The 13,956-nt window shown below is 31.5% G+C and overlaps 2 protein-coding genes across 3 annotated transcripts in view; one reads left to right on the forward strand and one right to left on the reverse strand.

Moving 5' to 3' along the window:
- The window catches only part of LOC126827191 (voltage-dependent calcium channel subunit alpha-2/delta-3), a 109,575-nt gene extending 100,704 nt beyond the window's left edge, over positions 1–8,871 (forward strand). For both annotated transcript variants that reach the window (XM_056102287.1, XM_056102288.1), the window contains 5 exons: positions 418–470; positions 1,166–1,399; positions 4,306–4,418; positions 5,482–5,564; positions 6,085–8,871. In XM_056102287.1, the coding sequence (XP_055958262.1) occupies positions 418–470; positions 1,166–1,399; positions 4,306–4,418; positions 5,482–5,564; positions 6,085–6,177 (576 nt within the window). In that variant the 3' untranslated portion in view covers positions 6,178–8,871. The remainder of the gene's footprint in view (positions 1–417; positions 471–1,165; positions 1,400–4,305; positions 4,419–5,481; positions 5,565–6,084) is intronic.
- Positions 8,872–10,996: 2,125 nt separating this feature from the next.
- Positions 10,997–13,845, reverse strand: LOC126827192 (3-beta-hydroxysteroid-Delta(8),Delta(7)-isomerase). Its single transcript, XM_050556429.2, has 3 exons — positions 13,447–13,845; positions 12,810–12,846; positions 10,997–11,531 (listed from the first exon to the last, which is right to left on the reverse strand). Exons 1-3 carry the CDS (start codon positions 13,745–13,747, stop codon positions 11,171–11,173), a joined length of 699 nt encoding a protein of 232 aa, XP_050412386.1. The 5' UTR covers positions 13,748–13,845; the 3' UTR covers positions 10,997–11,170.
- Positions 13,846–13,956: the final 111 nt, after the last annotated feature.

Consider the following 13,956-nt stretch of genomic DNA (forward strand, 5'->3'; position numbering starts at 1 on the left):
GCCAGAAATGGGTTCTAAAAAAGGTTGAGCTTATTTCCGTAAATGATCAAACTCAAATTACAATTTCTAAAGTGATTAAAAAACAGCTCTGGTGCACTTGCGTTGTTAGCAGAGGCTTATATTTGCCTCTAGATTGTGGTATATATCAAATAATAAAACCCTAAAACAAGTCTAATGTTAACGAGTCTGAAGTTGTGACAACAACTTTAGAAATGTACTATTTTATTAACTATGGCATTTCAGACCAGTCAGTTATGGTTTAGTAGAATTTATATCTCTGAAGATGATTATGGAGACTTGTATTTTATCCTGGAACTCCCTATAATATAAGCTCTATCACTTTGCATCTTTAAAGAATACCCTGCCTCATGTCTGACAACTTCCACTACTATGATAACAATCCTATTTTATTTTCAGCCTTTAAAAACAGTATTTAATAGCATTACATGGTTTTTAGCTGAAGTATTTTTGTAAGTTAAAGACTTTTATTTAAATCACGGGGTCTGCTTTATAAAAACACAAATAAAGCTTATCTAGTACTTCCTAATCTTTAAATAGTTACATTTAAAGCATACAGTCGATATCTATGATTTTTAACAGTTGCAATGGAAACCACTAGAAATGAATATTATATCCCATTTTGAAAATCACTCAAGAACCGGTTACTGGTTTTATATTGTCGATAGGGGGTGGATGGCTGAATGGTTAGCACGTGCCCGCTGTATCATAAGGTCTGTCATTGAGTCAACTGGTGTGGTTTTGATTCCTCGGTTGTATGTGACAAGGAGTAGGGTCGCCTGTCCAACCTCGTGGGTTTTCTCCTGGTGCTCTGGTTTCCTCCCACTGCTAAAGACCCCTACATGCAAGCGAATTATTGAAATAAAGTTCAACCATGTGTTAGTCCTGAAGTGACCTAGTTGTGCGGAGTGGACGTTAAACCCCATTTCTCTCTCTCTCTCTCTCTCTCTTTCTCTCTCTCTCTATATATATATTGTCCATAAAATTAACTTTCCAACCATACCAAATAACTGTTGTTCTACAGGTAGGGGTATCTGAAAAATATGAACTAAGTTTGATGTAAGAGAATGTAGGAATTAGAAAATATAAATCGATATATGTACGTATAGACAATATCAGCAACTTCAGCATATTTCAATTTTTTCAGGTTTATTACCCAGTTTAATGTGTATAATTGGTTCAGTAGGGATTACTGGACGTCAGGATATTTAATAGACATGATGACGGGAGAGAGAATAATTCATAGATCTGTCATTGGTTACGAGGCTTGTGACAAAATGGTGACAACATATGCACTTAATCTTAAAACGCTTCAGAACAGGAAACGAAAAGGAATTGTGGATTCTATAACAGGCTGTGGAAAATGTGGAGAATACTCAGGGTAGGTTGAGAAAATTATAAATTTAGGATCTTAAGATTGCACTTTAATTTAGGTAAAGGGATTCACTGTATTAAGAAGTTTATCTGAATGTAACTGCCCAGTATAAAACACAAGGACTTGGTTACAGTATTTAATTAACTTGATATTGAAGAACGATTGCCATTTTTCAACAATCATAAGTTTAAAAGCTAAATTAGATAAGTTGATGCACTTTACAATAGTAAAACAAGAAAGATTAACATTCCTTCATCTTATTCAACTTTTTTTAGCCATTTCTGACACCAAAGTGTCATCATTAATGAAAACAGTTAAAAAAAAAAGATTTCAATACTGGTACCGATTCTGCCCTATTTTGTTTGGTTAAGTTGTGCACATGATTATGTATACAGATTAAATGTATAAAAGCCAATTTTGCGGGGTGGAGAGGATGACAAAGCCATTATTAATTGATAAGTCATCTTTCTTGATTGTCTAAGGCGATTATCCTAATTGTGAAATCAGATCACCTAATTGTGACTATGTTAATAATTTGCTAAAATCCATGTTAATTAATCAATGTGGGATTTGCCTAGCTGAAACAGTGAAGGTGCGGATAAGGGTGCGTCTTATACATCAAATTGATATTAAACTCGTACACATGCATGCGCCTTATACACTGGAAAATATGGGAAACCAAATATCTTAGTTTTGTGATTTGTAAATATTTACAGTTGTACAAATACTGAAAAAAGGAATTGTCGAAGAACTTGTTTAATCATGGATAAGTAATTTTAAAAAGTTGAAAAGCATGTGTCCGATCACGTCTCACATTCATTTCAATGTTGGACAACTTTTTTCATATTTTATTTACTGATTATTTTCTTTGCATGATAGTGAGATATTCCGTAGATGATCGAAATTACAGTTTTAGTCTTGATTATTTATTTGTTTCTGTGTGCACAGAATTTAATCATAAATGTCTTAGTTTCCCCCACAGTACTAGACATTTTTTGTTTACTTCAAATGACCCGAAAAGACGTGCATCCTTTAAATGGCTTATAGATTGAAATTAAATCTTGTGTAAAATGAAATTAGCTGTCAAACTGTAATTAGTTACTCACTGTTAATGGTATATGTACAATAATTCATTGTTATGATTATGGATTTTAATCCAATTCTTATTTTAATTTAGATTTAATTAATATTTTTATTTGTGTCAATGCCTCAGACCAGCAGCTCGAGATGAAGTTGATTGTTTAAAAAAAAAACTAATAAGGCTGTCTTTCTTTAAAAATAAGTTTAAGTTTGGAATGATATCATCTTCTAGTTATAATGACAGAAAAAATCTGAGCAAAACTATATTTCTATGTGTAACTCCTCTCACATTTTAAAGAGCACATAAAGTAATCACATGTATATGGAATGTGCTTGAAGATCTTGTGTTTTTATGCATCAAACACACAATTCATCTAAATCCATTTATAATTCATTAAAATATATTCACTCAAAATAGCCAATATAGCCTGACCACGCAAAACCAGTTTTGTCAATTATCTAAAACACTCAAAAGTTTCTTAATATAGACCAAATGTGTAATGCTATAATCTCTTGTCATTTTTATGTTTACAACTTTACACTTGTATATTACACCATACAGTTTATTGTAACTGTTTATGGGAATACATTCTGATGATTTCAACAATATTAATAAATTAATTACCACCTGAACTTCAGGGGATTAAGATTGTGATTGGGTAATCAAGTTTAGGAAAGCTGTAATTGGGTTCAGTCACCTCTGTCACGCGACATATATTAAGATAATTTGCATATCAGAACACCTATCAAAGCAAAAGGGACACAAGTTTTTGAAAGTAACTCGGTGGTGTGAATTCCTGTAACATATTTAATTCACTTTTTTTTAACTTTTAAAGCTTGGAATAATTCAGCATGTTAAGTAAACCATCAAATGTTCATGTATATCAGATACTGTCAAGTCGTAGTGCATGTGATGTCACACCACCATCTCCTCTGATATCACTGTGATAAGAAAATTGAAAAATGTTTTTGAGTATCTCACATAAGTTACTTGCAATTAGATTAATGTGGAATTGGTGTATATAATGAAACTGGCTTCATGTACATATCACTTGTATGTGTTTATTTTATGTGCTCTTTCAATTTGAAAACAAAAATGCAAATACTCTTTTGTTTCTTTCTACGTACACCCTAACACATAGATTCTACTAGTGATATCATATTTCAATTCATAAAGTCTAGTAGCTATATTTTAATGTTAATCGATTACCCTTCGTTCGTAGTTTTAATATTCCTGAATCCCAAGGTATGTGCTACATTGAGCACCCGATTTTGACCAATTCCTGAATGCCTTTCATACATCTTGGGAAATATTGGTTGAGCAAAATGGCAAGAATATTAATGCCCAACATTCCAAACAAAAAGGCAAATATAGACTTTTAGACCATAAAGTCTTGGCAAAATCTGTATTTGTCCAAAAATTATTACAAAAATTGATATATATATGGCCATCTTATATGACATCATCTGATATATATTAAAGTTACATTCATTGTTTTGATTAGTGCAAAGAATACATTTAGAACATTATAACAAATCTTGATCATACTTCTAGAGTTGTTGCCTTTGATTATGTGGAATCTTTACTGAAGGGAACACAATATGAGATACTTTATGGACCGCTTGTATGACTTAGCTGCTGTGGACATTTGTTTCATTGTCTAGCAACCCATCTTTTATTTGTGAATGGATAAAAGGGTGCAAAAAAGAGTGTGTTTTTCATTGCTAAAAAAATATGATTATAATTTCATCTGTTATATCATTCGTGACTGGTGACTAAATATATCTAATAAATATGTTTTCTATTTTTTTTTACAATATGAATGTCATAGGTCATACATGGTACGATGGATTAATGATACCAATCTAATTATGATAATAGCAGCTGCTAATTGCAGCTGTGGAGAAGAAGAAGAATTTTCCATAGAACCACAAAAAATAGTTTATATCCTTTTATAAACATTGAACTCCAAGTCTAAGTACGACCAGAAAATTACAGTTCAGTTTATCTCTAGGAAGCTTATAGTAGGCCTACATACAGTAAAAATCTGACAATTTGTTTTGGAGAAATAGTAAATTTAATTCAAAGAGTTTCTCTTTCTTGTGTGTGTTAACAAATGTGCAATATATTATATTGTTGAGTAGTGTCACATATCAGTCCATTAAATAAGATGACCAATCTTTTACAGATGTTCAAAAGGGTGCAATGATTGTGTACTGCATACTATTTCTTGTCAATAAATTTTACTGAATATTACTCAGGTTATAAGTGTTTTCTGAATATCAGAAGTCTGCAAAAAACTTCTCCCAAAGTCCGGGAAATGGCATTTCAGGGACTCTAGATTAAAAAAATTCTCGAGGGGAGCATGCCCCCTAGCTGTCCCCTCTGAGAAGCTTGCACCTGCAGTGTTCGAATCGTGGCTTGCTCACTCATATTAGGGGGCTGTGCATCAGTCATTCTCATTTTTGCTATTAAACACCCCCACCTCAAACAAAATGGATGTGTATGCCCCTGGAGCTACCTATAAACTATACTATATCTGGTAGTACTTAGACTTACTCTCATGTTGATTTCTAGCTGTCAAGGGTTCTATTATGTGCATGTCAATGTGTAGACCTACACAGGACTATTAGTTTTTCTCACCATACGATTATCTGTACAACCACATTCCGACAAGAGGAAACCACGCCAGGAAATCCCAAGCAGCTTTCTCGGCCAATATCGGGATAGAACATAGAATCTCCAGATTATTGAGCCACTGCGGCTTCCTGGGTTAGCTGGGCTGTGAATTCTTTCCAATTTAATGAATGTAAATAAATAGTCCCCAAAACCTGCCATTATGGAAATCCACTGTACAACAACATGGTCTTTTCTGCTGAATGTATCTCAAGTTTTGATGTGTTAAGTTCATGAATATGGCATCTTTAAGTTTGCATCAGTTGAGATTTAAATTTTGTTAATACATAATACATTCTTCATGCAAAATATCATCCTTAACTATGTTTACATAATGAAACTGCAATGTGTAAAAGGTTGTGGAACTTACAGCAGCCACCAAAATATCCCAAGTGCTACGATTCTGAATTAGAGGTAAAAAATTAAAATGTTCTTCAATATTTCAATGATACTTTCTTGTGATTGGCCAAGAGTTTTAGATTAAAACATTTAATTTCAGCTTAGATTTTCACCTGGACCATTCTTAAAATATTTTAATTTTAAGATTTGATGAAAAGCTCACCTGGAATATAATCAAATCTTGGGCTGAGGAAATGTTGAAGTATCAAATTCTACTCCCCCCTTAACATTGGCTGTTGACTATTAGATATGTTTGAAACACAGTTTTACATAATATTTAATTTCAAATATTATATTGAAGAAAGAATTCTAATATTTTAAATTGCATAACAAGAGCACAATATCTAATTTCAAATAGATTTGGTTTCAAGGATTGAAACACTCTTTAGCAAAACATTTAACTTTGCTACTGCCTGGTATGCAGTGAACCCTCATCCATCTTTTTCTATGTACTCCAGCAAGATAACCTTTCAAATCTTAATTAATAAACTCATTGTTCATTCAATTAAGACATTTTTCTTTATTTTTTTTTCAGAAAGACGATAATTGTAGAGGAAATACTTTTAGTATCTCAATTAGCTTAGTTCTTCTTGTTTTATTTTTATCAGTAAAATCTGTTTTAACATAGCATTATACTAGTTCAGTTAAAATTAATTAAAATATATGTCATTTGAACTTCAATAATAATAAACTTAAAAAAATTATTCTGTATGCATACAGTACGGCCCTCCCTGTAGTATTTTCCCAAAAAAATCAGGGCCCGGTTTCTCGACATCTTAACTAAAGATAAAATGCAAATTTTAGTAGATACTTCAATTTTGATTGGCTAAGCACTAAAATCTTTCTAATATTATCCAATCAAATTACTAAAATTTGGATTTTATCTTCGTTAAAATTTCGTGAAACAGGCCCCTGGCACTGCATTTTTCACCTTTTGAAAAGAGCTCTTTGTACATATATATGGAATAAGATAATAAATACCAATTTTTTGGAGGGATGGAAACTGTAATTCATAACATTATTGTATTCTCATTGACATGTATTCCTTAGGAGCAGATTGGAAGGATCTGCAATTGTGTGCCTTTTGTTTGAAACCTTCCATGTACAGAGATTTTTTTTCTTCAGAATCTTGTTATCTTGCACATATAGAAAATATTGAAAACAGATTAGTAATGTTTACATTTTTTGTACAGTGCATGTAGTTTGAATTCTGCTGAACTTATTTATTACCAGTGAGTTAATTGGAAATTAATAATAAGAGAGTTGAAGATTTAATGCATGAAAAGTTGGGGATGATTTGGAAAATCCAAAATCTAGTCTGGTTTGATTATTGGTAGCCATTTTTGTAATGCAAATGAAAATTAAAATGTTATGTGAGTTTCAAATCTTTTTTGAAACCTAAAAAACAGCCATTATTTATTCAGATCATTATACTTCATTAGTGCGTATGATTTGTATTAACTCTCAGAAAGAATAATTGTATCTTCATGATTAAATCCCCATGTTGAGATAGATCTGGTCCCCAACTTCACAAATTTTGCTACTCTTTCAATTTTCTAGGCATTTCAGTAACCTTGAAGCTGACAGAATTTTTTAAATATAAATGATTTTATGCAAAGTGAGCACAATGTTTAGACAGACGACTTTTAATGGAATATATTATTATGATATATTCCATTATATTTATATTATGTTAAAATTTGCACGCAAAAGTGTTTCGCAAGTAGTTACTCACATCTCACGGCAAGCCCAGGAAATTCTATAATTTAATTGTTTTTAAGTATGTTAACCTCTACTTTTCATAATAAATTTGTAATTTTGTTGCTTTTAAGTGGGAGTTTGGTTTGACAAGTACTATACAATTAAATTATGGTTTTGAAATACAAGCGGAAGTTGGTTAGTTTATCTATTGATTTTACTAATTTTTGGCTTAAAATGTTGATTCTGGTTAGTTTATCTATTGATTTTACTCATTTTTGGCTTAAAATGTTGATTCTTGAAAACAAAATCAGTTATATCTCAACATTGGCTTGCCCAGTAGACAGATACCAATTTTGCAAAACATGAAGACATAATATTTAAATAAGCCAACACTTTTAATTTTTACCCAAATCAACAAGGTCTACGATAATCATTTTACACAATAGGGTACGTTTATGTAGTAAAATTTGAAAAGGATGTGTAACTTTCACGTTGTTGTTTGTAAATATTTTTGATATAAATGTAGTAAGAAAAACAGTTTGTACCATTTTATATAAAAAGAAATATAATAAAATTATCATCATTGTGTTAAAATATGTTTATTGATCATTTTTATCATTATAAACATTATAATATATAAATTGTTTTTAATTTTATTTATTGTATGTATACTTTTAATATAGAATGTAATATATACATAACAATATGTATATTGTGGATATGTACATAAAGAAATATAATGTGAGTTTGATTAAAGTTTTTATATATCATATTAGCAATACAATTAGACTGAAGGGCATGAAAGATAAGTTCAGCTTCATAAGATTTTTAAAAAAAAAAACAACAACCCCAAAATGAACTAAAAAATAGCTAAAACATGGTCAGATTTGTTTAAAATGTTAACACAGCATTTTCAACAGCTACAAAAGGCATGGATTGATTATTGACTTTCGACTATCTACTTTATATCATTCATACTGCCATGTTTTCTTTAGCTTTGCAAATGAAACTTGTGTGATGATGTATGAACTACAATTCATATCAGTGATGAAATGCATGAACATTATGTGAATAGTATGTCTAAAATTTACAGGGAGCAGAAACCAATTTCTTTTTTCATGATAAAATATATAAAAAATTAAAATATTGGAAATATAAAATGTGATTTTTGATATACCCATTGGTTGACTCTGCCTATAAAAATATAAGCGCCTTGCAGTTTACACACAATCTCCATAATTTGATTTACAAAGCTTCTGAAATGGTATTCAATTCATTTATTGTAAAATTGTTGATTAAATCATTGAAGAAAAATATTTCATATATTCAATCAGGGATTTCATGTGTTTAGTTTTTATGCCAAGTTTAGCAATTTATAAACCACTGGCATGTAAATGGGACCTCATCCCTGCTGATGTCAAATTATCAGGCCGATATTGGATGGGATAGAAAAAAACTATTGTGGCTATGCATAAAAAAAAAATGTTTGGAATTCTACCCCAAATGCCAGCAAAGCATTAATTGTTTTTAATTTCTAAAAAAAAAACTATCAGGTATGTATAGATAAGCTTTTAGAAATGTAATCATTAACATTAATGAAATTTAATTAACATTCCAAAATCTGACAGCGTTAAATTAAGTGCCTAAAAAGCATTGCTCTGGGAAGAGTTGTACAAGAGCTAACTAACATTTGAGAGCAGACATTCTTCCTCAATATAATAACTATCAACATGGGAGATCTATGGTTATCATAGTGTAATTAAAATTATTGCCTTTCGAAGAACACAGGGGACTATTGAAATGGGTCTGTCTGTCGGTCCATCTGTTTGTCCATCATACTTTTTGGGACTCATTAACTCTCCTAATTGGAGTAGGATGTTCATACTTGGTGTAGGTGTTTATAAAGTGAATGCCTTGATGGAGTTCGAAGATGAGCATTTTCTGTTTAGGCTAGGCAGAGATAAGCAATTTGATTAGAAGAGACCTTGGAGCTCGATAACTTTGATTCTGACTAAGTGAGAGTGGTGAAACTTTGTGTATTGTTTCATTGCATCAGTACTTTAACTAAGTTCGGTGATGAGCATTTTCTGTTTAGGCTAAAGAGAGACTTCAATCTGATTGGTCGAGACTTTGGAACACAATAACTCTCCTAATTGAGGTAGAATGTTCAAACTTGGTGTAGGTGTCTATTACATAATTGCCTTGACAATGTTTGATTATGTGCATTTTCCACTAAGGCTAAGCAGAGATAAGCAATTTGATTGGTTGAGAATTTGGAACACGATATTTTTGGATCTAATTGGGTGAGAGTGATACAACTATACAACTCACAATAAAGATTTATTATATCAATACCTTGTCTAAGTGCGATGATGAGAATTTTCTGCTTCGTCTAAGTAGCGATAAGCAATTTGATTGGTCAAGCCTTTGGCACAGAACAAGTTTGCTTTTAATTGAGGTAGAATTTCATCTTGGCGGAATGTTCATTAGGTGAATGTCTTGACTGGGTTAAATGATTAACATTTGCCGCTAAAGCTAGACAATTTCTTTGACGGATGCTTTGGGACAAGATAACTTTGATTCTGACTTATGGAGAGTGATGAAACTTAGTGTAGAGTTTCACTACCAGGTACTCTAAAACCTTGACTGAATTCGATCGTAAACATTTTCTGCTTAGATTAAGTATAGATAATCAGTTTGATTGCTGGATACTTTTCAAAAAGATAAATGTGCAATTAATATGTACTATCTAGTTATTTTGGGATTGTGGCAAGGGGGAAATCAGCCTCATTGTTGGCTTGTTTTATCAGTAAAATAGCTCAACTCCAGTAGAAAGTATTGTCATTTATTTGTAATTAATAGAATTTTTTGTTATGCTTTTATTACTACTAGTATTTATAATTGATCCACATGTATACTTAACATTTTTAAGCCCTATAAATTATTTTGTTTAAAAACAATTAGGTTGATGTAATAGGTTTTAAATCAGGCCTTTAGTTAGTACAATAGTTAGTGTATGGTCTTGCTGTGCAGACTACTTGAGCCGCTTATCCTTCGGGAACAGTAATTATTTATATGTGTATATATATGGTTTAAGTTGAATTAAAGACAAATTAATAAAATATAATAAACTGCTCTTATCATATTACATGTACATTTGAATCAGGTTGTTTATCATTATCATAATTTATAAATCATGTTACTGTAACAAGTATTGTTATTATTATTGATCAATTTGTATTGGACATTGACTGTTTCTTGTTAATAAAATATTTCATATAAATAAAAAGCATCAGATTACTATCTAACTTATAAAAAACAACAAGCAAATTTGGCTGTAGTTTGTAACATCTTGTAGTCTTACTCATTAGATGATAAACTTGAGCCATTTATATTATCGGTGTTATATGTGTGTATAAGCCATTTTGAAAGTACAGTGAATTTTTACTTGTTGTTCATCTTGGGGGTGACAGCCAATTCTATTTTTGAATGGTCAGATAACCTTTAACTGTCTCATATAACAGCTTTTCATCTTCAGCGGAATTATCTGTTATCGCTCCTTACTTCAGTCAGTTATATAGAAGGATAACTCATGTTTGGCGTCAATTCCATTTTCATCAAGTGTTTGTTACACATCTACCTGTGTTAAAATTATATTTGGAATCTGTTTAACCAGTTCTGTCACATATGTAATAATGGCTGACACCAATATTGTCCTTTAAGTAACAAAACTGACAACACTAAAGTGGGTTTAATCCAGAATCTATATTTATTAAATTTGGTCAAAATACTTGAAACAACATTTACATTTGACAGATTTTGATTTTCTCATTTCTCTTTTAGCTTACATATACAACATTTTACCAAACCATACATTCTATATTTAATAAATTGTTAATAGATTACAAAAGTTCTCTATTTCAACGTCTTTTCTTCTCACTTTTAGTTTGTTTAAGACTACGATCTGCAGAAGACTGAGTTTGAGCCAGTTTCATAGTGGCCTGGACGATCAATATGAGAGGTATGATGATCCATAACATATTCATAAATACAAAATAAAACCAGAAATACATCGGATTTCTATGGTCGCCATGTGGAAAATCTTCTTTAATTTCTGTCATGAAATATAAAACATCTCCATATAACTGACATATAGAAAGGGCCAGTTGTATGATGTATCTGTATGAACTATTCCATAGAAAAGCAGCAAGAGCTAAAAATGAAAGGGGTCCATCTACAGCAGCTGTAATACTCTCCATACATAAAACAAATGTGTCAGACCTTAAAAGAAAAAAAGATCAAATTAATATCACTACTAGTAAGAATAATCTGATTTGTTCTGCAGTTTGGATGTTCGATATTAAGCTGGTTATGTAAATGATGACAACATATCCCTATCATTTAGCCAATTCAAATAATAAAGGAAACCGATAAAAAATGCAAAGTAAAATTAAAGGCGCTAAATCTCTATTCTCTCTCTGGCAGCTAGAAATTGACACCAATGGGTCACAACACATATAATAATATAATATGAATGTATAAACTGATTTACATCAATCGTTTCTGTTTTTACTGTAATTTCTAATCAGTTATGTCTAAATTTCATGGCAGTCTTTGGCATCTGGTTATTCTAGTCTACACCGGTAGTATTCTATTCTCCCTATTTCGATTTGCCGAAGGTGGGATGGTTAGCCTTGTTCACCGAGTCGCTTAATTACAAATAGTGCTTGAAATCATTCTTGCGTGCCAATTTTAAAATTTTCATTTTGTTTTAAATAACTGTATTGGATATCAGAAGTCCACCTTTTCACGGTAAGATAACATCAATGTTGATTTAAACTGACCAATAAGTTGTGTTTGCACTTTCGAAGACCATGGATGATACTGAGTTAGCGACTTGCCTCCTTTAATATACAGTAGATTAGAAAGGACTAATCTTGCTGTCTCAAATTATGTTAAAATGAACAAGAAAAGAAATGAAATGGGGCTTAATATCCTACTTTTCTGCAACGACTGGGCTAATGAAGACAGGAATATGCCATACAGTTGCACTATGAGGGAAATTTTGCCCGGCCAGCAGAACTACAGCCTACTCTTATTATGAATTTCAAAAGTCATGAGTTCTTTCGTGCACGCCAATGTGAACATGGAACCTTGTTTTTATATTCCATCAGAACGACTAGATACTGTTCCTTGTCAGTCCCCCCATCTGTCATAATTTTCAGACAGACATCTCATTAAAGATGCATTATGTAAGATTTAGATAAAAAAAACTGGCTGTTTTTGCTATAATAGTTCAAAAATAGATAATGAAAAATAAATATATTGAAAATTTTATTCAAATTACTTTATTCTGTGCCAAGTTATCACTGTCTGAAGATGTACATTGTTTATAATTATCGTAGCTATGTTACTGGACAAACAAGACTTAGTCTCGATTATTCATTTTATCTTTATATCCAGTGTTCTTACCCATTTAAATGTCTGTATTCTGATTTTCTAGAGATGATTTTGATCTTGTCATGTTAATGAATTTATAATAAATAAAAGATAACTTACGTAAGGTAACGACTGTCACTCTTACTGTACTCTTTCCCTGTTAAAATAAATGAAGAAATTATTTGAAATTTTTTTTTAATTAATAACCAGATATTTATACTAGTTAAAATAACCATCAAGATTAATGGCAGTAACCAGGATTTAAAAGTATTGTTCTGCTTGTTGAAGTTGAATTCATATTTGGGGGAAATCCAATCTTTTAATCATTTGATTTAAAGGCAAATGCTATAATCAGATGATGAATCACGTTTTTATATCCCAAAGCAGTTGAGAACCAAAAATGGTCTTCATTTTTCATACCGGTAGCCAACCTCAAAAATGGGCTACTATACACTATGTACAGTACAATGTTATGTACAAAAATGCATGTTTAATTATTGACCTGTAGCCTATTCATTTAAATAATTTTTAATGTTTATCTAATTGTCTTATTTTACATGACAATCCTAGATTTTATTTCCATTAATAGGAACAGATTTTATTTCTATTAAGTAAATGCCACGGACCTTATAATATTTATAAATATTTATAAATGTTAACCTTTCTTTTTATTAGGTCCGCGGCCATGGCAATATATCTGTGAAAAGGGGCAAAGGGAAGCAACCCCATTATTAAGGGTGATACTGCAATTACTTACAAATTTGTGCTAAAAATGTCATTTCGCCTGCAATTGTAGCATGAAAAATACTAAAGTATCCCTCTAAAAAAGTATGAATGATGCCACACATAACAAACCAACATAATATCATTCTTTCAAATAACGAAAATTTTGGTTTTGTCGACCGACCGCTGTAAATCCAAACGCCCGCAATGAAAGCAAACACAACAGCAAAGAATCCTCCCAATAAAACGGTCACATCCTTGTCATTTGGAACATAGTGTGGCAAGGAAATGTCCCTTGGGAAGTAAGGGTGTGGTAACGAATTATTAGACACCATTTTCGGTATAAAGTCTAAAATCCACTGCCTGGTGTCTACTTTTCCTGATCAACAATGCTATATTTCTCATCCGATTGGCGATATCCAATAAAAATGACACTTGGCAGATCACGTGTGTTTGGTTTATTTCTCTACTTTCAATTGCGCAATGTGCCAATAGATTTATTCGTCGTTCATAATTCGTCTCGTTCATCCAGGATACCAAACTG

Source organism: Patella vulgata, chromosome 7 (assembly GCF_932274485.2).
Source record: "Patella vulgata chromosome 7, xgPatVulg1.2, whole genome shotgun sequence".
NCBI classification, from domain to species: Eukaryota; Metazoa; Mollusca; class Gastropoda; family Patellidae; genus Patella; species Patella vulgata.

Coding starts and splice junctions, on each gene's coding strand:
- LOC126827192 (XM_050556429.2), bottom strand. CDS start 13,747: ATGGTGTCTAATAATTCGTTACCACACCCTTACTTCCCAAGGGACATT. Junction 12,847..13,446: donor GACATTTTTAGCACAAATTT/GTAAGTAATTGC, acceptor TTATTTTAACAG/GGAAAGAGTACAGTAAGAGT. Junction 11,532..12,809: donor AGTGACAGTCGTTACCTTAC/GTAAGTTATCTT, acceptor TTTTCTTTTAAG/GTCTGACACATTTGTTTTAT.